Below are 24376 nucleotides of genomic sequence, written 5' to 3'. Positions count from 1 at the left end.
TCTATCCATTTATTCTCTTACCTTTTTTTCCCCTTGGTTTGGTACTGTTGAATTGTTTTTCAGTCATGCCCTGTTGGGGATTTACTTGGCAAAGATACCATAGTGCTTTGCCGTTTTCTTCTCCAGCTCATTTTACAGATGAGGAAACTGAGGCAAATGAATAAGTGACTTGCCCAGGGTCACATAGCTAGTAAGCATCTGAAGTCAGATTTTGAGCTCAGGAAGATGAGGCTTCCCGACTCCAGGCCCAGAGCTTTATCTACTAACACCTAGATGCCCTTTTTCCTTGGTACTAATCTTTAAAAATAGGAATCCATCAATCTTACTAATTAAACATTTGATACAGTGGACAGAGAGCTAGTTCTTGTAATTAGGAAGAGATGGGTTCAAATCCCACCTATGGCTGGGATCCTCAAGGTAAAGTCAATGAACCCTTCAGAGCCTAGGCTACTCTTCAAGTTGCAGGATCACCAGGTGCCTTTCTGTATTTGTTAAAGAGACTTTCCTCATTAGGAATTCACTCTACCATTGAAACCACAGGTGGACACTGACTGAGTCAGTCCATTCCGTTTGAATTGGAGTTAAAGGAAGGTATTTGGAGAGAGAGCAGAGTATATATGTTTTTGTGGCCGCGTGTAGAGGGATCTGATGTGAATAGCTAAGATCATTGGACTGGATGAGGGTCGGTAGACCCAGGTTCATATCCTGGCTCTGTTTGTAATAAGGCTCAGTTTTCTCACTTCTAAAACAAGGTGAATCACTGTGGTCAGTCAACCGGTGCTTAACAAGTACTTGCTATGTGCCTGGCACTGAGCTAAAAGGCAGCAGAACAAAATCAAAAGTCAGATAGTCTTTGGAGAACCTAACATTCTAACTGGGGAGCTGGGTACATGGCTGTGTTGTAACATACACAAGGTGTTTACACATCAAATACAGCTCTTTTAATTAAACCAGGAAATTATGTCCGATTGTAGGTTGGGACCTAAGGGATACCAGTGCATAGATGGGAAGAAATGAGGATTTGGCTCAGGGCAGTGATGCCAGGAAAGGAAATGAAGGGATGGGCATGGTGTCTCAGAAAGAATGATCAACTGAACATCATGCCCAATTGGATAGGAAGGTGAAGAGAAGAGGAATCACAAATCATTTGGAGTTGGGAGACAGGGGGTATTACTTTCTTAAAAAATTGATTGGCTCATAGGTACTCAATAAATATTTATTGATCAACTGATTGATTGACTCAATAATTTCCTGATATTATCTGTCTCCCCATCCCAGTCCTCCCTTGTAACAGAAATGCCCAATCTGACACCTGTTTTTTTTCCCAATGATGCTTATGTCTTAAAACTACAATTGCATATAAAATGAATACAATTAAAGTATAGAAATACATAAGGAACTTTTCACAGTTTCCTGAAAGTAATGGTGCTTTTCTTACTGAAAAAAGTATAATTGGGAGATTTGGGGCTTTGGTAGGGGACTGGACATTAAGTCAGTACAGCCATGTATGTATCTGTAGATGCACTCACACTCCTATGATAGGGAAAAGGTCTAATTTCATACAGCACATTTTACTCACTTTTTTTTCTTTTTGTCATTTTATAGCAAATACATCTCATTGTTATTTAAAATGAAAGTCGCCAATTGAATGATGAAGGTATAATTTATGCTAAAATGGTATATGGGTCTAGAAGCTTTTTCAGGAGACTAATAATGGAGTAGAGGTTGCTTTAATACATATTACTATATAAAATGCTTATTAATGTTAACAGATGTTGCACTTTAATCCCCCTGAATGATTGTTTGCTAGCAGCAGGAGATTTATTAAGCTTGAATTGTGTGAAATTGTGTGTGCATAAGCTGCTATTTAGATTGTAAAAATGCTATTGAAAACTGTTAAAAAGTTTTAGCTATAATTGGCAGAGAAGTATTAGCTATGCTAAAGGAAGCATGTGTGTGTTGCTGGCCCATGTGCCTTCACCTCTTTATCATTTATCTTCTTGTATTAATGTCACTGAATTATTAATTCATGAGCTGGGGTGGACGGGGTGAAGGCTCCATTTAAGTGTGTGGCAAATTTATCCTTATCGCTAGAGACATGAAAAAAGTCATTTTGTGTTATCTGTAAAATGGAAAGGACATTTTAAAATTTCATTTACAATAATCCACTTCACTTCCAGTAAAACACCTAGATTATTACTACCATAATATAATGCTTTTATTAAAACTTAGTAACCTTCTCCACTGTGTCCTCTTATAAATAACATTGATAGACACTGTAGGCTTCATTTACGTTTTGGGTGATACATAATAATTGTAGTTATGAAATGTATTAATCTATTTTCTAGGAACGGCGTATAGAATTACAACCATGTAAGTTTGAAGAAACAAGATTAATAATAAAGATGCTGCATCTTAACGGAATCGGGCAACATTAGTTTAGGATGAGGAATGGTAGGAAATGGGGTAGCTGGGCAGTGCCGTGGATAGAGCACTGGATTTGAAGTAAGGGAGACTTAATCTTTCTTGAGTCTAAATCTGGCCTTAGGCTCTAAATAGCTGGGTGACCCTGGGCAAGTCACTTAATCCCCTCGGTTCCAAAAGAAAAAAAAAATTAGATCTGATTTAGGAAAAATCTTTTGAGGCATTTTACCCTTAATTTGGTTTAAAATGAATGCCAGGAAAAACATCATCAAACCTACCTCTCCTTCAAACCGGAAAGGTAAGAGATTGTGAAGTGGAAAATTGAGTGTACTTGGATTATTGAGCATACTGTCTGGTGCAAGCTCGCTATCACTCAGTTTTGCCTATTTTTAAAATTTGTAACCAGGGAGGGTTCTATGAGGGTGTGAGGTTGAGAAATAACTGGCATGAGAAAACAGCAGGCACCAATCAATGCATTTTTAAGTGCCTCTATTCTCTTGAATTCTCAGGTTATCGTCTCTGCTCACCAATAGAAAATACTAAATTTGCCCTAGTTCCACATCATATTAGATACAAATTTTTCCAAAGTTTGGCCAGAATCCCCACAATATGTTCTAAAACAAGTCCTGTTCTTTTAGCCGTTGCTTAAATTAATTCTTTTAAATATTTAAATTAAATATTTCTTTTTCTATTCTATATAATTGAATGAAGGAAGCACTTTCCTCTCAAGTTATAAAGTTTTCTCTAAAATATTAGAAATTGATGGCAGTATTAAATTAATTATAATACTTGCTGTCCTCCATACCAACAATAAGTTTGCATGATTTTAATCAGTAGAAGTAAGGTATTAAAAAGAAGGAAAAAAACTTCAGTTATTAACTAGCAAGAATATGGTGCTGTCTAATTTTTATTCCTTATATCATTTAAAAAGTGCTTTTGTATCTTACTTGTACAGCTTTTTCGAGACTGGGTTATCTGTTGGTTGGTAGCCAGATAGTTGATGAAATCACAACTGACTGACTTTACCACACCTACTAGATGGTGCTTGTCAGGCCCTAGGATGTTAGGACGTCCAGGAATTTCTTTGGAGCCCTCCTATAGCTGTCAGTTCCTTTCTTGAATATCAAAAGGGAATATTGTTCCTATTCTTAAGATTAAAGGAGCTATTAAAAAAAAATCCGACTAGCCTAGCACCTTGGGTAACTTGCTTTCTAGACAAAATCTACCTAATGTATTTTAATTCACTGCTTTATATCTAGGGCAGGGACGTGGAAGGAAATGTTATTTTATTAACAAAAGTTTCCCTACACTCTTAATTCTGTTTCTTGAACCCAAAATAGGAGTCAGAAATTTTGAAACAAAATATTAAAGTGAAATGTAGGCAGCTCAGATGTTGGACAGAGAATTGGACAATTCAAGTGTTGTATCCAGTGCTGTAAGATGTTGATAATATAATTTTCTTTCGAGGTAGCAACTTTTCCATACATTATGGTATAGTTGAAAAGAGCAATAGGTTTGCTGCTTAACATATTTGAGATGATATTGACAAATAGAGACAATATAATCTTTTAAAATATATATGGGACAATGAAGGCTCTGGAGTCAGGACACATGGGTTCCTATCCTGACCCTGCCACTTCGTTTCCTGTGACTAAATGAAAGTCACTGGGCCTCATTTTCCTCATGCATAAAATGAAATGGTTAAATCTAGATGACCTCCAAAGGTCTTCTCCTTGCTTTAAGTGTATTTTTCTTGCTTAATCTTTGTGTGTGTGTGTATGTGTGTGTGTGCGCGCGCGTGCATGAGCGCACATGTGTGTATGCATGTGTGTGCATTTTACATTCTTGTATTATTTTCAGGTAATTTACTTTTATTTTAATTTGCTATCCAATATGACTCAGTTGTGTGAACACAGGAAAAGAGAATACACACAGATCAGTTATTTCGAAATACGTAGCATGGTATAGTAGACACAAAACCTGACCCAGAGTTAGGAACCTGGATTTATTTACTACCTCTATACATGCTAACTATGATTTTGGATAAGTTACTTAATCACAAAGTTACCCTAGGCAACTCTGACTATAAATTGTAGAGGTGGTACTGTTTGCATAGTTAAGAGACGTTCTCTATATCAGTGAAATTACAGGGAAAAAAAATCTCTCTCTCTCTCTCTCTCTCTCTCTCTCTCTCTTTCTCTCTCTCTCTCTCTCTCTCTCTCTCTCTCTCTCTCTCTCTCTCTCTCTCTCTCTCTCTCTCTCTCTCCCTTCTCTCCCCTCCCTTCCCTTCCCTTCTCTCTGCCTTATTAGAATTTAATATTGCCTTATGTTCATAAGATCATAGATTTAGTACTCAAAGGAATAACAGATGTCATCAAGTCCAACACCATCTTTTTAGAGATGAGAAAACTAGGAGTCAGACACATAAAGGGCCACCTCACCCCACCGCCATCATAGTTAGTCAGTGGCAAAGTCAGGATTTGAACCCATCTCTGACTCCCTAACATTCTTCCCAATGTTACCTAATCATTCTGAACACCAGTAATAAAGGTTTTCTTATAGACATGCCTGAAATAACTAATGTGGGTCATGTGGGATGCAAGACAGAATGCATATTGACTCCCATTAGTTTTTCCTGGAACTTGCTTCCTTGAAAGAAAAAAATCAAAACAAAACAGTGACAGCTACAGGCCTCTCCTCTCTCATCCCACCCAATTGCTTGGTGTTTTATATATCTGTACTTCATATTTATCTGTGAACATGTTGTTCCTTCCCCCCCACACCCTTCAAGAGAATGTAAGCCCTTCCCACAATTGAATGACTCATTTTTGTCATAAATGTATGTTGAAATGAAATGAATCGGGCTCTCCTTAAGGTGGAAGAGGAATTACATACCTCTCTGGATCCCTCCATGAAGCATGCCATGCCTACCCTCTTCAGTCATAAAACTTGGTAATACATTTCTATGAAAACACATTTTCAGTCCCCCTTAATAGAAAGAGCCACATGGCTGTCAAGTTGCATGGGAAATCACTATAGGAGGCATTTTAAAGGAGAGGTGTGGCACTACCAGCTTCTAAAACCATTAATTCATTGTTTTGTAAAGTAATAAAGTCCTTCATTTGTATCATCTGAAATAGGTGTCATTTTGACTACAAAGAGATCCCTCTCTCCCCTCTCCAAAGAACCCAAGAAAAGGAATACCGACAACTAGGTGGCTCAATGGTGTCAGGGAGACCAGTGTGGCCTCAGATACTTTCTAGCTACGTGACCCTAGGCAAGTCATTTAACCTCTGTTTGCCTCAGTTTCCTCAGCTATGAAATGGGAATGGTGACGGTACCAACCTACCAGGGTTGTCGCGAGGATCAGATGAGACAATATTTGTAAAGTGCTTAGCGAAGTTCCAGATAGAATTAGTGGTTGCTATTTTATAAATACTAGCTGCTTTTGCTGCTATTAGGCAGAAGAGCCACAGAAGTTGACGTTCAAGAATTCCTAGCTTCTCAAATGGAAAACATGGTGAGACTTTTCAGAATGTCCATATTGAGGGATTTTTCACTTTGTCCACCTTTCATTAAAAAGAACTCGGGAAGCATATGATTCACAACATGTTGGTACGAATATGATTGATAAAAATTTAAGAATTTGCATAGATCCCTTCTTCTTCGAGGATGATGGTCACTCAGAAACCGTAATGAAAATATTTGGGACTCCCCCCACCAAAAAACAATTATGAAGCCATTAGAAGCTGGAGCCCCCACTCCCAAGTCATATTCTTGACTTCCAGAAAAATCATAATCTTTATTTTTGTTATTAGTGCTCTTTTAACTTGGCAACTGCTGCTCAGTGTTACCTGATTATATTTTTGATTTTATTCCTGAGACGTTGCCATTTTTCTTATTTTATGCATTTTCTTTAAGGGCTTTTTGGGCGGGGGGAGGAGAGACAGTTTTTGTACTAAGATGCAAAAAGAAATTATTATCAGAAGATGATACTTTTTAGTTGTTGTCTCCTTGAGAGCAGGTGCTGGGTTTTGCCTTTCTTTTTATCCCCGGCACTTAGCACAATTCCTGGCACATAGAAGGTACTTGACACTAAAAAAAAAAAATCATTATTAGAAGATGATACTGGGCACTAGTTGTATCCCTAGTGCTAAGCACATGCTAGTGCTTAGTACATAGTTATGTTGTTCAGTCAGCATCCAGTTCTTCAGTAACCCCAGTTGGGGTTTTCTTGGCAGAAATACTCGAGTGGTTTGCCATTTCCTTCTCCAGCTCATTTTACAGATGAGGAAATGGAGGCAAACAGGGTTAAGTGACTTGCCCAGGGTCACACAGCTTTTAAGTGCTCAAGGCCAGATTTTGGACTCAGAAAGATGAGTCTTCCTGATTCCAGGCTTGGCACTTTATCCTATGTGCCAACTAGCTGTCCCGGAACAGAGTAGAGACGTAATGTTTGATCATCGCTTGTTGACGTGAGATCAGGCCATAATATACTTCCACTTTTCCCTAACATTTCAAAGTGAAGAGTCACCAACATAAGCTGCATCAGCAATTCTATCTTTAGCATTACACCCAAACTGAACGTTCTACGTAGACATAAATGCTCATGCTACCTCTTTTTCATAACACTTTGTATTCTCGATCACACACTGCCCATCATTTCAATCTGTAAGATTACATTAAGGGAGCAAGAAGACAATAAAATGTTCCTCTGATTCCTTCCTTTTGGGAAACCATTTTTTTTTCTTGTCTCCTAGAACCAAGGTATCAGGATTTCAGAAGTATGGTTTACATTTTAACACATTCATTTTAATGAGTATACTGGCTGTACATTTATTTGCTCCTTGTTTAGGGAGGTACCTAGTCTGGCAAAAAGGACACTGAACTTGGAAGAAGGCCAGTTTGGAGGAAATAGTGCTGGAGGTAGAGTAAGAGGGCGTAGCCCCATTACTTACTAATGACCTGTGTGACTTTGACCCAGTTAGTTGCATTTCTGGGCCTTGTTTCCTTCATCTGTCAAATGAGGAGTTTGGTGTTGATCCTTAAGGTCCCTTCTCGTTCTAAATGTTTGTGTGATCCATGACCTGAGTTCAAACCCTGTCTCTTCTTACTGTCTCTGTGACTTTGAGTGAAGCATCGCTGGGCTTCAGTTTCCTCATCTGTAAAATGGACTAGATGACCTCCTAGGTTACTTCTTATTCTAGATTTATGATTCTACATTTCCTCATTTGAAAAGTGAAACAGCTGAAGTAGAATCAGCTGATTTCTAGGGACCTTTTTTAAGCTATGAGTGTGTATGTATTTAATGAAATCATAGTCCCTGTGTTCTAAGAGATTTGAGCCACTAATCTAGGAAATCTGAACTCCAAAATGTTTTCCTGAAATATCTGTTCTTTGAAGGAAAATGATTTCCTGGCTTCAATTATTAGAATTGTTGCTCTCATTTATGTTGGCAATGTAGAATGCTTTATGCCTCAGAACACTATGGCTTTAATTTTTTTTCTTAGGATTAGTAGATCCTCAGTCGTAAAATGATTGATAGAGAAACCTAGACTTTTGTCAGGGGTTTTAGAGATGTTACAGATATGTTACAGGTGAGGAAACAGAGGCACCAGGGAAATTAGATGCCTTAAATGAGATAATCTATACCAAGAACCTTGCAAACCTTTAAGGGCTATATAAATGTCAGTCACTGTTATTTGAGATCAAACACCCGCTTAGTGACATGGTCAGGACTAAACCCTAGGGATCTTGCCCCCATTCCAGGGAATCTTCCCACCAATATGTGTTGTCTGTAAATACACGACTTTAATAAGAATGATGGGATTCTTATTTCCCTTATTGTCTAAGTAGCAGAAACATTTATTGCCATTAACCTTTTCTTTTTAAAAGGTTTAAATTTTATTAGTTTCTGTTTGTTTTAGATTGTAACTATTTGGATAAATGTCTCCTTGGAGTCAAGAAATATATTCCATATCTTTGTATCCAGGGATGTCTAGTAATGCCCCAGTTCCTTGCACATTTTTAGGGAGGTAAGGGGTTTCAGAACTGTTATTTTCATTGTTTAGATAACTCCTTGTACCAATGCAGATTGTCATTTTGTTGGCAGTTTATATTCTTAGGGAGTTATCTGGGAGCCCTGAGAAGCTAAATGATTTGTCTAAGGTCACATAGCCATAATATGGTCAGAGAGAGTCTTAAAACCCTGGTATTGCAAACTTTTAGCCAGGCTCTCCATCCATTACACCCCCACTACCCCCCTTCACACCATCCTGAACACAGTGGCTCCTAAATCAATTAGCGAGTGCTGCTTCTGACTCTAAAACATACATTTCAAAGTATTGGAATGAAATCCAGACAATTGTAACTGTAAAAATCTTAATTTATTGTAAAAACAAGGTTTTAAAAGAAGGTCAGGATGTCCCCGTAAATATTGACATTGGAGTTGAAGGCAAATTGTATCATGTATTTATCATAATTGGCAATATAATACATGTAACAAAAAATCCTCATTGCAATTTATTCTTTGTTTATAGTTAATTCTTCATATTTATTTCTAAAATCATTGGACACATTTTATCCAGATGATCTCATTACTACCAAGAAATTCCTATTGGTAATGTTGATGATCTAATGTAAGACAGGTCCGGAGTCATTATTTCATTTAGTGGTCTTATATATTCCCAAGAGGGAATTCGAATATTGATGCAGGGAATGGCTAGTAACAGTGATTTAGGTGCCACTGATTTCATGAAGGGAACTGGGGGCTGAAGGTTGAATCTCTCAGTCTGTCCCTGACTTTGTTTCCTATTTCCCTGTGTGGTAATTAGGCTGTGCTCCCAAAGAAATGATCATATACATTCTCTCTATGACAAGTTAAAGGCTATACCAATTATTTGGGATGTAGTATTTCTGTATTTCTTTATTCCCCCTGCCTACTTTAAGCAATTGATTCAGATATTGAAAGAGTAGATTAGATTTTTCATATTCTATAATTTATTAATTTATGCTGTTTAAGGTATAAATATTTTTAAAAGAATTAAATTAAGATGTATGATTGTAGATTTAGATCTCCTCTAATCTCTAATTTTACAGATGAAGAAACAGAAACAGAATAGGTGTCCAGGATCATAGGGGTCTGAGTCAGAATTTGAACCTAGGTCTTCCTGATCCCAAGTTGAGTGTCCTATCTGTTTTATCGTATGTTAGCATAAAAATACTGGGAATTTTTTGTTTTTTATTTTTGAGCTATTTGACTATTTTTTCTTTTGAGTAGTTAAATATTTGAAAAATACTAATTTTGTATTTTATCTTATTTTTCCAAAGTTTTATTGGCATTAGTTGTTTCATATCAATTCACTTAATACGTGTTTGTTGAGGTGAATTAATTAAGTCCAGGCCCCTGTGCCAGACAAAAGTCTGCTTTCCAGCAGCTGTAGTGGGATTTTAGGGGGTGGGGGAGATCAGTAACTGCAAAGAGATTTGTGTAAAGAAGAGAACATCAGTAAATGTGAGGAGGGATGATCAACATAGGCCTGGAGAGGTGAGGCTTCTTTAGTTGAACTTGGAAGGAAAATGAGTAAGATTAATAATCTGAAAATAACATTTCTTGCTTTTTTGCCACTTCATGTTCAAGGAGGAAAGTCAGAAAATCAAAGTGTCTAGTGGGCAAAATAAGAGTCTTGGCAAAAGACCTAGGTTTGAACTGTGACCCCGAGTCTAATAGCTATAGCCAAGGACAAGTCACAACCTCTCTGAACCAGTTTCCTCCTCTGTTAAATGGGAATAATGATAGCTACTTTACCCCCACCATTCTCCTGGTATACCCCACTGTCACAATCTTCTGTTGCTGCTGGAACCTTGCTCTGGGGATCCTGCTGTCCTGAGGAGTGAGAGCTGTCCGTATCTAGCTGTACTCAGCCCCTTGACCATACTTCACCCAGGCCATTTTTCTGCTGGGTATTTTGCATGCAGCCCCCTTGTCATTCCCTCTTGCCTCCTCTGCCGGCCACCTCTTACCCAAGTTAAGACTATCATTGCTTCTGGAAAGGGGACGTCAGTCTACTGCTCTGTGACTTCCCGGCCCCAAATGCTCCCTTCTGCGTCTTCCCTCCCAGCCAAGGGCAGCGATTGGGCCCTTTGTAGCACAAGACTGGCTCAGAGCAAATGCTTAAAAAAAAAAAAAAAGATTTTCATTCATTGATTCATTCATCATACTACTCATCTCCCGGCATTATTTTGAGGAAATTGTTTTGTAAACCTTACCGTGCTATATAAATGTCAGCTATTTTGAAGAATTATTTCTGAGGTATGGGACTATCGGCTACAATGGCAGTTCTGTTTGTGTGCACTCGGTTCAAGAACAATTATAGACTTTGAAAAGGAGCCAGACAAGTGACATCATGTGGAAATAGGTCTCTTGGAAAACCTTCTGAAAGCTGTCAAGAGGAGACTCTTCATGGTCATCACAATTAAAAAACCCTCGTGTTGTGAGGGTACGTGATGACCTTTTTTTTTTCTTCATGATAAATAAAAGTGATTTTAAAGGGAGGAATTGTTTTGAATTCTCTGTGATATTGGGGAAAGCATGAATTTTTCATCTAAGTGAGACTGCCTTCTGGGTTGGGCTTGGCAAGTGTTTTTAAAAAGTTCATTATTCCCGAGTTTGTGTTTGATCCTAAAATCTCGCCTGTGCTACTTTTAAAAATGAGAGCTACTTGTCTTTGTCATTGCACAGCCCAGACTTTAATGAAGAGAATGGCTTCGATGGTACCTCTGGTGCCCAGAACTCTCAGTATATTTAATGTGCTCAGCGGGGCACCAACATAGTATACAGCCCCACATTGTAAATTGACTAATAGAATCATTCAGCCCTCTCCCCTTTCCTCTAAGTGGGAGTTTTTATCATTAGGGCACCAGGAAATTTCAGTGATCCAGTAAGGCCAGAAATGTTGAGACTTTTCATTTGATTTTTTTAAGAAATTGTATTCGGAGGGGTCCTGACTTATTATGTCAATTCAAATAAATATGAGGAATGGTTTAAAGGAGAAGGGATGAGTGTGTGTGTGTGTGTGTGTGTGTGTGTGTGTGTGTGTGTGTGTGTGAGAGAGAGAGAGAGACAGAGACAGAGACACAGAGAGAGACAAAGAGACAGAGACACAGAGAGTTAGTTTAAAGAATTTAGGGGGAGGGGATGACAGAAAAATTCAAACCTGACAAAAGGACAATGCCCAGAGCCAAAAGGACCTTTCTTATTGGCACTAGCAAAGGTTGACTTAGCTAGCTTATTGAATGAAAACTCCCAAGAGGTGGCAAAATCCAACCTCTCTCGGAAAGTATCTTTGAGTAGATTGGAAAAAAAAAGAACAGAGTTGGGTTGGACTAAGTTGAAATGATAATTAGAAAGGAAAATGTTGATTTTATATAATTTATTATCCCTTGAATAGCAGAAATGGACGGTTGATTTTCATATTAATGGGCACTGGACTGTTGTTTACTTGTAAAACTTCACCAGTCGGGGGAAAGAGCATGTTTGTTATTGGTCTTAAGGGTAAGCTTTCTTTGACTAGCAAATTCAGCCTTAGTTATTAAGGGAAAGTAGGATCCAGAAAGACTGGTTTTGGGAAATCAGCTTTGGTTTATATTCAGAGTATGAGTTGATTTAACCCATTTAGTTTCAAGCTTTGCCAAACATTCACACAGTGCTTCATGCTGCACATGTTCTGTGGAATTCCTACAGATGGCTAAAGGATCAGTCCTTCAGGGATGGGTCCTCAGGATTGTAGTGTTTAGAATGAAATGTCCATGTTTGAGAGAAAGCCAGTTTTAGCCTTTTTCCTCTTACGATAACTTGTCAGTGGGAAACATCTTCAGTACTCTATGACTCATTGACATTTGTAGTAAAGGAGATATCTACAGCAGAATTTTATATTCTCTCTGTCTTTTTCTGTCTGTCTGTCTCTCCCCTTCTTCCTTTTGCTCTCTCCCTCCCAGTCCATCAGGGCTTGGGTTTGCAATCCTGTGGGTTTAGCTACACTTCCCAGTAGTGGAGCACTAATACAAAACTATTAAGATGCTTTAGTGGTATTTTCCCTTTAAGTACCCCTGCTGACAGACTAGTGCTGCTAATAAATAAACACAGGTTACTTACTATCTGTGGGCCTGCTGCTGTCTGTTACCTTGCAAGCCGAGCAGAAGCCAGTGAAATCTGTTGGGACATGAACAGTGCTGAGACCCATTCCTGGAATTCACCCTTCAACTCTGGAACATATGTCGATTTAATAGTAGGGATGCAGTGATTGACTTATTGCACGCCAGAGTCAATAGAATACTTAGGATTATTTTAAAAATCTTCAACACCTCATGAGGGAAGCTTGGTAGACTCTGGTTTGTGGTTGATGTGCAAGCAGGCACAAATACTTGCTTTTCATAACTATTTTGATGCCTACTCAAAATAAAATTAAGTCCTTTGTTTCTTCATAGATAGTGAGATATAAGATGAGGAAGGAAGGGATTAAGACATTTGTAATTCTCTGCAAGAAGCGGATTGGATTATTTAAAATCACTGGCGTTTATAGCCAAAGAGGCTATTTTCTGTATCTTTTCCTTGTGCTTTGAAATTAAATGTCATTGAGCATTAAGGGACTTTTTTCCTCTTATTTTTGTCTACTGCCCCACTACCTTCTGACCTCCTCCCAGGCTCTCAATACATAAGCTTTCTGAAGTTCCTTGAAAAGGTTTATTAAGGCCTGTAGGAAAACACATTATTAGTGTTGGGGAAACACTTTAAGTAATCGTCCCTTCTGTTTGCTGAAAGGCAATTGAATATGGTCTCTCTGGTTTTGTTTGCTGTTTTTGTTTTGTTTTGTGAGATGCTGTTGTCTGTCTCCCTTTCTCAGGCAATTACATGGTCTGAAAGACAAGTCTGTCAGCCACATCTATGCACGTAAAGTGTCCTTTGGCTCCAGCTTGCTTTTGGGGTAGCATTTTTCTTGGGATTAGTTTCACCATAGTTGATTAAGTATTGTGATGTCTGCTTCTTTTAGTCTTAGCTGACTGTGGTTTTGAAAAAGTATTTGGATTTCCATTAAACTTGTTCTCTTTGGAGAATTACTTTAAATTTGGATTAGAGCAGTAGAAAATTCTTTGACTTCTGATTTCCAAATGGCATTTTGAAGTTCATTTACCTTTTACAAGGATATCTTGGGGGGTGGGAATTGCAAGGAATCGGTCCTCTCCTATACTTTGCTGGAGGCTACAGAGTTCTTGTTGACATTCTTCGCCCTTGTCATGATGGAGCAGACAGATGGACTCAAGTTTCATTTGATGGGAATAGGCGGTGACTTTGTAAACGCATTACAACTCCCTGTTTCTCTTTCTCAGAAACATAACCATTTACACGAAGCCCTCCACCAGGCTGATGTTTACTTTTTGCAGTTGTGTGTCACAGTCATTCTCAAGAGTTAAACTAAGAATACACCGGGTCTTTAGTATGCTTAAAATGTGTCCATGAAGCATTCATTCCAGGCCAAGTACCACAAAAGAGGCTTTGGTTGTGTGGTTGGGTTTTGTCCCCTCCCTTTCTCTTTCCCCCTCTCTGCCAGAGGTTTTCCTATCTTGGCAGCTGTTTCCTAGAAGGCGGTCATCAATCTCTCGAAGTCCCCTGATTTCTTCCTTCCTTTTCTTCCCACAAACAAGAACTCATTGAAGTAATGTATGACAGAACACAGGCTTATTGCTGGCCATTTTAAGAAAGAGCTCAAGTTTTTAGAAGTTGTACATGTAGGCAAGCTGCCCAGAGGCATTATCTCATTGACATTTATTTTTTTAAAGGTGCATTAGAACGCCATTGTGGGCACTCAGATTCTTTACCCAGACTGGCAACATTTGAAAGGCTTACTTACTAAATTTCTTTCACTTGTGCCTAATAATGCATCTCATCCACACACTGACTTCTAATTGCTCGGTCAGATCATATATAGGACAGCCTGTAGGGTACATGGAATTGTTTGCTGATTAGTTGTTCAGGAGTGACAAGTGATGAATTAATCCCCATTTTTCTTGCATGTTGTTTGAGTCCATTTTTCAGTCTATTTGTAGCCATTGTTGATGGAACATTTATTTGTTAGATATGTGTATTTGCTTCAGTTTGGTTGTGTGACATCACTGTGAAAAGCAGATTTCAGATTCATATGGATCCTTCTGGATAATACAGCAGGGTACAGTAATAAGAGATTCTTTGAGCATGATCTAATAACTCTTGATATCTCTATAGTACTTTCAATTTTTCAGTGTTTTTTACTTACATGATTTCTTTGGAAGTATCTAATTTCAACAATACTGTGAAATGATTACTACCACTGGTGCTGCTTTGCTTTTTGCTGGACCTGGGATGTCATTGGTATAGCAGAACTCCTGATAAAGAAACCTCTTGTACTGGTGCGGATGGGTACCTCTGTCTTCCCCATCTTCCTGTGGCCCTGAGAGGTAGTTACATCATAGTCATGTTATTCACCTTATTTCAACAGATAAGATGATCGAAGTCCAAAGAGGTTTGATGTCTTGCCTCTGGTCAGACAGCTAGGGGGTGGCTATGAGCTCATGTTTGATGGATTTGTGTGTGTGTGTGTTTTGCCTGATTGCATTTTTAACATTCAAGGCCAGAAGTTTTTATTTTTGTTTAATTTCTACACTTTTAACTCTTTATTGAGAGAAGCAGGTATAGAAACAATTGTAGGAGGTGGGGATGGGGGAGCATCAACTGTGTCCCTTCTCTATCCTGAAATACCTGGAGAACCTTTTTGTTTTCAGAGTTTTTAAGTCAAAGTGGGTCATGGGAAACTGCTAAGAAATATGGGAAGTTCTACCTTTCCCCTTAAGCAAGTCACTGACATGATAAGATGAAATCATGTGTATTGTTTGAATCTTCAATTTCCAGGAATAAATTTTAATTTAATTTTATTTCTGGAATTCTCCACTAAAATACTATCCTGTTGCTTTGCCTGAGTCTGTCTGGATACAATCCTGAGTTTTCAGAGGCTATACTTGACAGTTAGAAAGGACTATCCAGTGCTGCCCATTTCTAGAGGTTCCAATTATGCCTAGGAATCTGACTGAGGACAGGCCTGCCTGAGTTCAGACACTAGATGAGATGAGATGAATTCCTCCGGTGAGAGCAGGTCATGCAATTCCCTGGTGGGGGGGGTTGTGGGATCTGTGTCAGGGGTCTGGAAGCTGCCACTGAGGAAGTCATGGATCCTTGGAGTACTGACTTCATTACTTGTTTGAAGGCTAAGGAATCCAGTATATTTTAAACATTGGATTGAATGAACCTCTTGAGTGATATCTGTATATGTGTATGCGTGCATATATTTTTTATATATATATTTTTTCTTAAGCATTTTGTTATATGTATGGAAGACTAAGCCCCAAAGATTCTTCTCCCAGAGTCAATGACCTTGCTTTAAAAACAAAGCAAAACAATTTGGTAACTATCCTCTTGCATCTCTATTCCTTTACACACACACACACACACACACACACACACACACACACACACACACATGTACATGCACATGCACGCACACATGCACACACATTCTCCCCTCCTCTACCCCCCAAGTCCTGTCTACTTCTGGAAGCTCAAGAACTTTACCATTATTTAAGAAGTAATAATTGAGAGCATATATGGAGATTGTTTTAGAAATAACCATTTCTAAATTATTAACAATAATATAACAGTTATTTAGAATAATATCTACTTCTTGTAAATACAACTTTCTTATTATCTCACTTTAAAGCTCAGCTTAATACCATCTCCCAACAGGAATTCTCTCTTGATCCCCTCAGAAATTACTCTGCGTCTAGTTCATTTGAGTTTACTTCTGTGTACACATGTACATCCTAATAGGATGGAATTTCCTTGAGGTCAGGGTCTCTTATCATTCCGTCTTTCCCTTCTCTTGGTTTAGCACAGTTTTGGCCCCTTGTCAGCTCTTAATAAATGCTTATGAAGAAATAGACAAAGTAGGAATGCTGTCCAGGGAACTTGACGTGAGATGTCTGTGGAGAGACATTGTGGTTTGATAGATGGGATGCAGTAAGACAGATTCAGATCCTGCTTCTGACACTTATTAGCTGTGTGATGGTGGGCTGTTATTCACTTTAGCCTCTCTGGGCCTTATTTTCCTCATTTGTGAAATGGTGTAATTGGACTTGATGATTACTGAGGCCCTTTCCACTTCTTAATCTGTGATTCAAAGGGGTACGTGGCAAATTAGGCATAAGATCAATGAATTAAGGGCTACAGTGGAGGAAAAAAAACCCCAAACAATCCTCAATTCTGCCTTGTTACCCATAAATCCAGGATGCAAGCAGTTAAATCAGATATTTCCAGTGTTGAAGAGAAAATTAACAGAGTGCATAATGGATTAGAGAAAAAAAACCAAGAAATTAAGTCTTAAAGAATAACAGTACTGAGTTGAACCACATTTAAAGGTATTCTGGATATCTGAACAGAAAATACCTTAGCTTTATTAAGTAAAATTCAGGAGAAAGGAGATCAATTTGTTAGAGTGTAACCGATTTGGTATGGAAAGTGACTGTTGAATAAAATGTTTTAAAACATATATCTTGGGCATGCCATAATGCAAGTAACCTTTTTTTGAGCTTATCACATGATGCTCTTCTGTCTTTCTGTTGGCTCTTTCTCCCCTCCCCCTATTCTCTACCTCTTTACTCTCCCTTTCTCTGATCTGCTCTATGAGGGATTCCTTGGAGTTAGTGCCATTCTGTGTCTATCATGGGACCATGGTGATTCGTATGTGTGATTCGTTGATTGCCCTGAGCTCTAGGTGGGTAAAAATATTAATGACCATTTGCTTTCACTTTGTGTTAGGGAGTTTCTCCATCTGGGCCAATATAGAGGTTTAGGGGCAGACTCTGTGCTGGCTCCAGAGCCCAGCTAGCATCACCGAGGTTTTTTTGCAGGGCTGTGGACACTGGAGAGAGAAAGAGGCAGTCTTTGCCCTGCTTACGGCCACAGTTTCTCTAAATTTTTTCTCTTGGGAAAGGATGGGGAACGGTGGGAGATGAGAAAAAGACAGAGGGAGAGAAAGATGGGGGGAGAGAGAGAGAGAGAGAGAGAGAGAGAGAGAGAGAGAGAGAGAGAGAGAGAGAGAGAAAGAGAGACAGACAGACTGTGCTTGCCGAGTTGACACAGTATGGGTCTTAGATGCTGGCTCCTTTTTCTTTCCCACTTTCCAGAGGAAGGACTAATAAAAGACATCACACTTGGTACTATGCTTTCTTTTAACTATGGGTCAATAGTCTAATGTAATGTACCACCTAAAAGATAAAAGGCAGAATGAATTCCTTACCCAGCCTGATTTTATTTTTAAGAGGTTCAGTTTCTTCCAAAATAATGTTAACTCTCAAAATAAAAGTCATGCTTGGTAGCCTACTGTTTTCTGGGGGGTGGGCGAGGTGGGGTATTGGGGAGGAAAGTGTTGAAGGGACTGCCACCTGGGTTAGAACTACCTTACCCAGCTCGACTGGGCAGAAGGGAGGCCTTCCCTAGAGTATGGTCAGTATTTACTAATTTGTTGGTGCTTTGCTGAATTCTAATCATAATCATTTCTGGTTTCTTTGTTGACATGCATAAAGAGAGAACCTGGAGACTTGGATATAGTGTTCTAAACATTTTTTATGCTGGGTGGTTCATTTCTAGGGCCAGGTCACTACTGGGTAGCTTAGCAGAAAACCTAATGTACTTGTGCTGCCTGTATGCCTCAAGCCATTAGTAATTACTTCTATACATACTATTCATATATAAAGGAGATAAAACAAAGCTTGGAAGCAGATAACACATTTTATTTTGTTCTCTACCATGTTTTCATAGGTAACTCATTACTAATCAGTGGGCATAAAACATTCTCGATCAATGAATAATTTTTCCCATCCTGGTTCCTGTCTGGAATGATATAATTCATCAGTTTCTGGGCTATAGCCTTGAACTAGTTTGAAAATATATGTTTCCTTTCATCACAAGTGTTCTGTTATTAGATAGAATTTTTTTTTTTGAACTTGGAAAGCTTGGTTTAAATACTTTCTGTATGATTGACAACTGGTTCAAGGACTTGGTCAACCATGTAGAGTTAGACAAGACCATCCATTAAAACATCCTATTTAATACCTCCAGGAATTCTCATTTCTTAGGACTATGCAAATCATTTGATTTACCCTACTCTCACACCTTTCTTACACTCAATTCTCTATTTACTGTCTCCCTGTAAATTATTGAGAAAGTGTGTAGGTATAATAGCTAAAGTTGACCTATCTTCCTTTCTTCCCACTCCCATCAAAATTATTGGACAAATGGAGTAGACTCTAAATGCACCTTTTTTCCAAGTGAATTGAAGAAGAACATTTCAACAGGGATGCTAAATATTCTATAACTTCACACTTCATGATTTCACAACACAATTTATCTAATACTTTGAGCACTTTTAGAGTTAAGGTTTCAAAGATAGTGTATTATAGGATCATAGATTTAGAAGTGGAAGAGACTTCAAAGGTCATCTGGTTCAACCCCTTCATTTTACAGAGATAGAACCTAAGGCCCAGAGATATTAGATGATTTGACCCCAAGGTCACACAGGTCGAAGAGTAGAGATTTGAATCCAAGTCTTTAGATTTCAAATCCTGCAGTTTCCTCACCATATGTTTTTGTTGTTGTTGTTGTTTTAGTGAGGCATTTGGGGTTAAGTGACTTGCCCAGGGTCACACAGCTAGTAAGTGTTAAGTGTCTGAGGCCAGATTTGAACTCAGGTACTCCTAACTCTAGGGCTGGTGCTCTATCCACTGCGCCACCTAGCTGTCCCTCCTCACCATATCTTGATGCTTCCCAAGACTAGGCACGTTGTTCTAGAACCAACCTATATGTTTATTTTTAATTTTTCTTTGTCTTTACAGATTAGGGTGTTTTGTTTTTGTTTTTGTTTTTTTGTGTTTTTTTTTTGTGAGGTAGTTGGGGTTAAGTGACTTGTTCAGGTAGTAAGTGTCAAGTGTCTGAGGCTGGATTTGAACTCAGGTCCTCCTGAATCCAGGGCTGGTACTTTATCTACTGTGCCACCTAGCTGCCTCCCAGATTAGTTTTAAACTCAATGAGTTCTACATTATTTTTAGCATTATAATTCTATTGCTATGGTGCATAGTAAATGATAGATTTTTTTTTCTTTCAGATATGAGGATCAATGATGCACACTGCTGTGTTCAATGAAGCTGGGCATTTATAACTGGATTCATTAAGGAATACAAAGGAAATATTTAAAGGGATCAATAATGGTGTCTTCTGGTTGCAGAATGCGAAGTCTTTGGTTTCTCCTTGCAATCAGCATCTTACAGGGTACAGAAGGTAAGATGTCATCTTTCAAAATGTACAGAAAGATAGAGACTTTTAAATATTTACAAAATACCAATGTTTTCTATCATGAGACAGGTGAGAATGAGTAATTAGTTCAATGGCTATCTCATACCTTTTGGAATGAATTTTGTTTAATGGTGATAAGTTTTTCTCTCCTTTTCATAGGATTACTGTGATGTATATTGTTGAAGTAACTAGAATTTCAGTTTTCTTGACTGAAAAGTAGTTTATTTTTTTAGCATTGTTTTCTACTTATCTTCATACAATGCCATTTTGCAAAGTGATTGTGAGCTCCATAAATAATCCACAAATGTTTTAACTTTGGCCTGATGGAACCAAGAGCTATATTTTGTTTTTGATTCTCTGTTTTATTGACTAAATTCATTCTTAGTGAAATTGAAAGCATTTTGTGGCACCCAGGTTCCCTTTTTTCCATTGTCACCTCAAATGTTAATATAATAGTTCTAAAACCCCTAAATAAATCCATCAGATCTTTTTTTGAAAAATAGTTAGAGTTCCTTTGGTGTTTCCTCTGTGATGTTATCCATCTCTTTTAAAAAAAAATACAGAATATATTTCTCACAGTGTGAGACTTTTGCTTGATTCTCAGGCCAGACGCTTAGAAATACTTCAGGGAAATAGTGTGTAGACTAGTTTAAAAAAATTCTACTTCAAAAGGCTTAAAAATAATCTTCTGTAGCTTTCATATTCAGTATTTGTTTACTTCAACATTTCTTTCTTTCTAATCTGTGCTTTTGGGCATGGGTTGAGAAACCCATTTTGCAGAAATAAGAATAGCAATTTCTAGAGGTCAACTTAAAGGAACCCAGAGAAGAAAGTTTGACCTAGTGTCATGACCCAGTGAAGCTTTGGTTCCCCCAGAGTGCTTTATAAGTTTTTTTTTTTAACTTTTATATTAGAGAATAATATTGTTGAGGACTTTGAATGTGCTTTAAGGAGAATACGCTAATCCTTGTGGTTTCATTAAATGATAATTGCCATTGTGATTCGTTAAAGACCACGTGTACCCATCTTCTTGCTGCCCTTTGTATCTTTTAGTGCTGGATGAAGAAACTCCACAGAAAAAAATGTGTTGTCAGTAGAGAAGAGGGTGTATTGTTCAGACATTTTGTACAGATTGGGTCAGGAGTTAATATGGAGCTAGGATGCAGAAATTTTTATAGCTAGTTAGTTGACTTACTTTTTATATTCAGTGTAAAAATAGATTTTCATGAGGAATATATAAGCCATTCGAGAGATGCATATAAAGCTGGGTAGTGGAAAATGGAATTTTCCATTTTACGGTTTCTTCTAGTTCAAGATGATCTAGTGAAAATGACAGATAGTAACACCTAGCATTTATGCAGCGATTTAAGGTTTGCAAAGCACGTTACAAATATTATCTCACTTTAGTCTCACAACAGCCCTGGCCAGTAGGTGTTATAATCATCTTCATTTTACTGATTAGTGCTCTTGAGGCAGACAGAAGTTTTAAGTAACTTACCCAGGGTCAAAAAGCTAGTAAGTGATGAGGATTATATCTGGATTCAAGTCTTCCTGACTCCAGGTCCGGTGCTCTATCAATCACACAACCTTGCTGGTTTAGGTTTGTTTCCAAACTAGATAACCTAACAATATCAAAACAATTTATTTGGTTTTTTTGTTTTGTTTCTTTTTCTTTTTACTTTTTTTTTTTTTTTTTTGGTGAGGCAGTTGGAGTTAAGTGATTTGCCCAGGGTCACACAGCTAGTAAGTATCACGTGTCTGAGGCCAGATTTGAACTCAGGTCCTCCTGAGTCCAGGGCCAATGCTCTATCCACTGTGCCACCTAGCTGCCCCCTAGAACGATTTATTTGTATATATTTTAAATATATCTATATCATGTAGATGGAAGGGAAAAAAGGAGAACAGATAACTGAAAGTTTCTATTATGTAGAAAGGAATAAGGGGAAAAAAAAAAAGAAAACATACCTGATAGATAATAATGCCTTTTCTGGGAAAAGAGAAGCTTCAGAATTTAGCATTTTGCACAAGAACATTTTCAAAATGTGTGTCATTCTAAAATTGTGCTTTATTTTTCCTATTTGATATATTTGTAGAGATTGATAAATTCTGCAGTTTCACTTATGTGCTAGGTACCTTTACAGCCTAACAGACTGAGAAAGGACTGGAAATTAGTGAGTGCATTGCTTACCTTCATTGAGGTGGATTACCTGGTTTTGGCCAATGCCAATTACAAACCTTATCTATCTAGGTAGTTCTTCTTAGAGAGTTGCAGTGGATTAAAAATTCACCATTCTATGTTCTACCTGCTGATGAACTTCTCTAAACTTGACAAAGAGTTTCTAGAACAATAGGCATGTGCAGTTCATCTCCAGATGCCACATGTGAGGCCTTTCTAATAGGGGGTTGCCAAAGCCACTTGCATGGCCTTCAGAAATGCAGATGTCCTCTTAGTTGTAGAGTAAAGCATTGGCTGAGACAGAGGACAACATAAATTAAAATCATAATGGATAGAGGTTTTTGTTTTGGTTTGTTTTAAGATTGTTGTATTCAGATCACCAATGTTAATGTTGAGTTGGCGTTGAGCCACAGAACAGAATTAAGTACTGATTATTAGGATCTCATGAGAGTACATCAGAATGGAAAGATAGGTCAAATTCAGCATGCTGACAATTAGTAGTACTCCACACTTAAAGCTCACAAGCCAGAGATAAAAGAATAGGAATTGAGTTGAGCTAGTGGGGGGGAAAAAACCCAACTTCTCATTTAGAACTGACTCCTAAAGTTTGTCATGGAAATTCTGTATACATGACTATGCTTCCCCGCCCCCCCCTTTTTATTTTCTTTTTTCTTTGCTCTTCCCTTCCCCTTCCCCTTCCCCTGCCCCTTCCCCTAGCCCCTTCCCCTGCCCCTTTCCCTCCCTCCCTCCCTCCTTCTTTCTTTCTTTCTCTTCTTTCTTTCTTTCTTTCTTTCTTTCTTTCTTTCTTTCTTTCTTTCTTTCTTTCTTTCTTCTTTCTTTCTTTCTTCTCTTCAGCTTATGGGGGAAAACCCTCACTAAATTTCCTGCTGTTCTATTTGAATGTTTCTGATACAGTTAAAAAAGATTCCAGGTGTGGACCAATGGCTCATTAGTCCACATAATGAAAATTTTTCCAATCAAGATAGAGACCTCATTGCTGGCACAGTAGCTTCACTCGCTGGGGGTCCGTGGAGCAGAGGCTGCTTCGTGAGAGACTGTAGTTTTATTTTCAGTGTCACCTATTAGGTCAGGAATCATATCTACTGTAAAGAGAAGTTTCATTTTTGGATGCATTGGGCCAAGGGGGGTTGCTTTTGAAGCGATTCCCTCCTACAGGTAAAGAGAATCTGGAAAGGACCCTCACTGCCAAGAATACTGTACAGAGGTAGCGCCTACTGTTTTGACATTGATCAGTGTCATATGGGTTTTGTCTTAAAAAAAAATCTGCCATGGCATGAGAGGCCTCTATCAACATTAAGCAGATAATGCTCTTTGAACACCTGTAGAGAGAACCAATCAAAGAAAGAATAGGGATAGAGGAAAGGAAAGTTAGTTTGAAATGTGACTACACTACCTTTCAAAGCTTTTTCTGCTTCTTTTCCCTGAAGTCTATTCATCCCAACTGGGGAACTCCTTCTGCCAACCCAGATTCCCTGCAGCACTTAGAGGTTAAATGCGTTCCCTAAGGTCATACTCCTTATCACTGTTAGAAGTAGGGCTTGAGTCCAGGTCTTCCTCACTCAAACCTAGTGCTCTCTCCATTATACTCTCCTACCTCTTTACCTAATTAAGGCAAATTTTTCCTTAAATATAATCCTGATTTTAAATTTTATCCTTGTTGTTGATCTCATGACCCCATTTGGGATTTTCTTGGCAAAGATACTAGAATGGCTTGTCACCTCCTTCTCCAGCTCATTTTACATATGAGGAAACTGAGGTAAACACAGTTAAGTGACTTGTCTAGGGTGTCACAGCTAGTAAGTGTGTGAGACCAAATTTGAATTCAGAAAGATAAGTTTTCCTGACTCTAGGGCCAGCACTCTGTCCACTGCACCACTTAGCTGCCCAATTTAATGTCATCCTATTTGCCTCTTAAACTTAGTTGCTTCTGAGTAGTTTTTTTAGCTTGTGTCCCCCACATAAAGCACTGTTCTTGGTCCCTTCATATGCACATATTACCTAAGATCATGAAAACATATGGAGTTCTACTTCTATCAACATGTAATGGGATTTTGATGTGTAGTAGTCAAGGCTTAATTTAATATTGGATTTATTTTCCATTTGTGATAATTGTAAAAAAAAAAAAAAACCACACACACACACACCCAAATCTGCTGGTAGGGCTGATTTAATATTGCTATGTTGAAATATTTGTTTCATTTTAGATGTTATTTTTTTTCCTGTTCTCATTAAAGCAATAGCCATTAGGAACTCTTCACATGTTATTAAAGATGCTCACTTTGCAGAAGGACATTGGATATTATGATTCAAATGAGACTGCATCA

The 24376-nt window shown here is 38.2% G+C and overlaps 1 protein-coding gene across 38 annotated transcripts in view; it reads left to right on the top strand.

Moving 5' to 3' along the window:
• ADGRL2 (adhesion G protein-coupled receptor L2) overlaps positions 1–24376 on the top strand; it is an 869983-nt gene that overhangs the window by 660831 nt on the left and 184776 nt on the right. For all 38 annotated transcript variants that reach the window (XM_044001737.1, XM_044001738.1, XM_044001736.1 and 35 more), the window contains one exon: positions 19668–19840. In XM_044001737.1, coding sequence (XP_043857672.1) covers positions 19768–19840 — 73 coding nt within the window. In that variant the 5' untranslated portion in view covers positions 19668–19767. The remainder of the gene's footprint in view (positions 1–19667; positions 19841–24376) is intronic.

The sequence above is a fragment of the Dromiciops gliroides genome, chromosome 4, assembly GCF_019393635.1.
Source record: "Dromiciops gliroides isolate mDroGli1 chromosome 4, mDroGli1.pri, whole genome shotgun sequence".
In the NCBI taxonomy this organism is placed as follows: Eukaryota; Metazoa; Chordata; class Mammalia; order Microbiotheria; family Microbiotheriidae; genus Dromiciops; species Dromiciops gliroides.
Note: the sequence above shows the minus strand (reverse complement) of the source record. Positions and strands in the feature narration are given on the sequence as shown.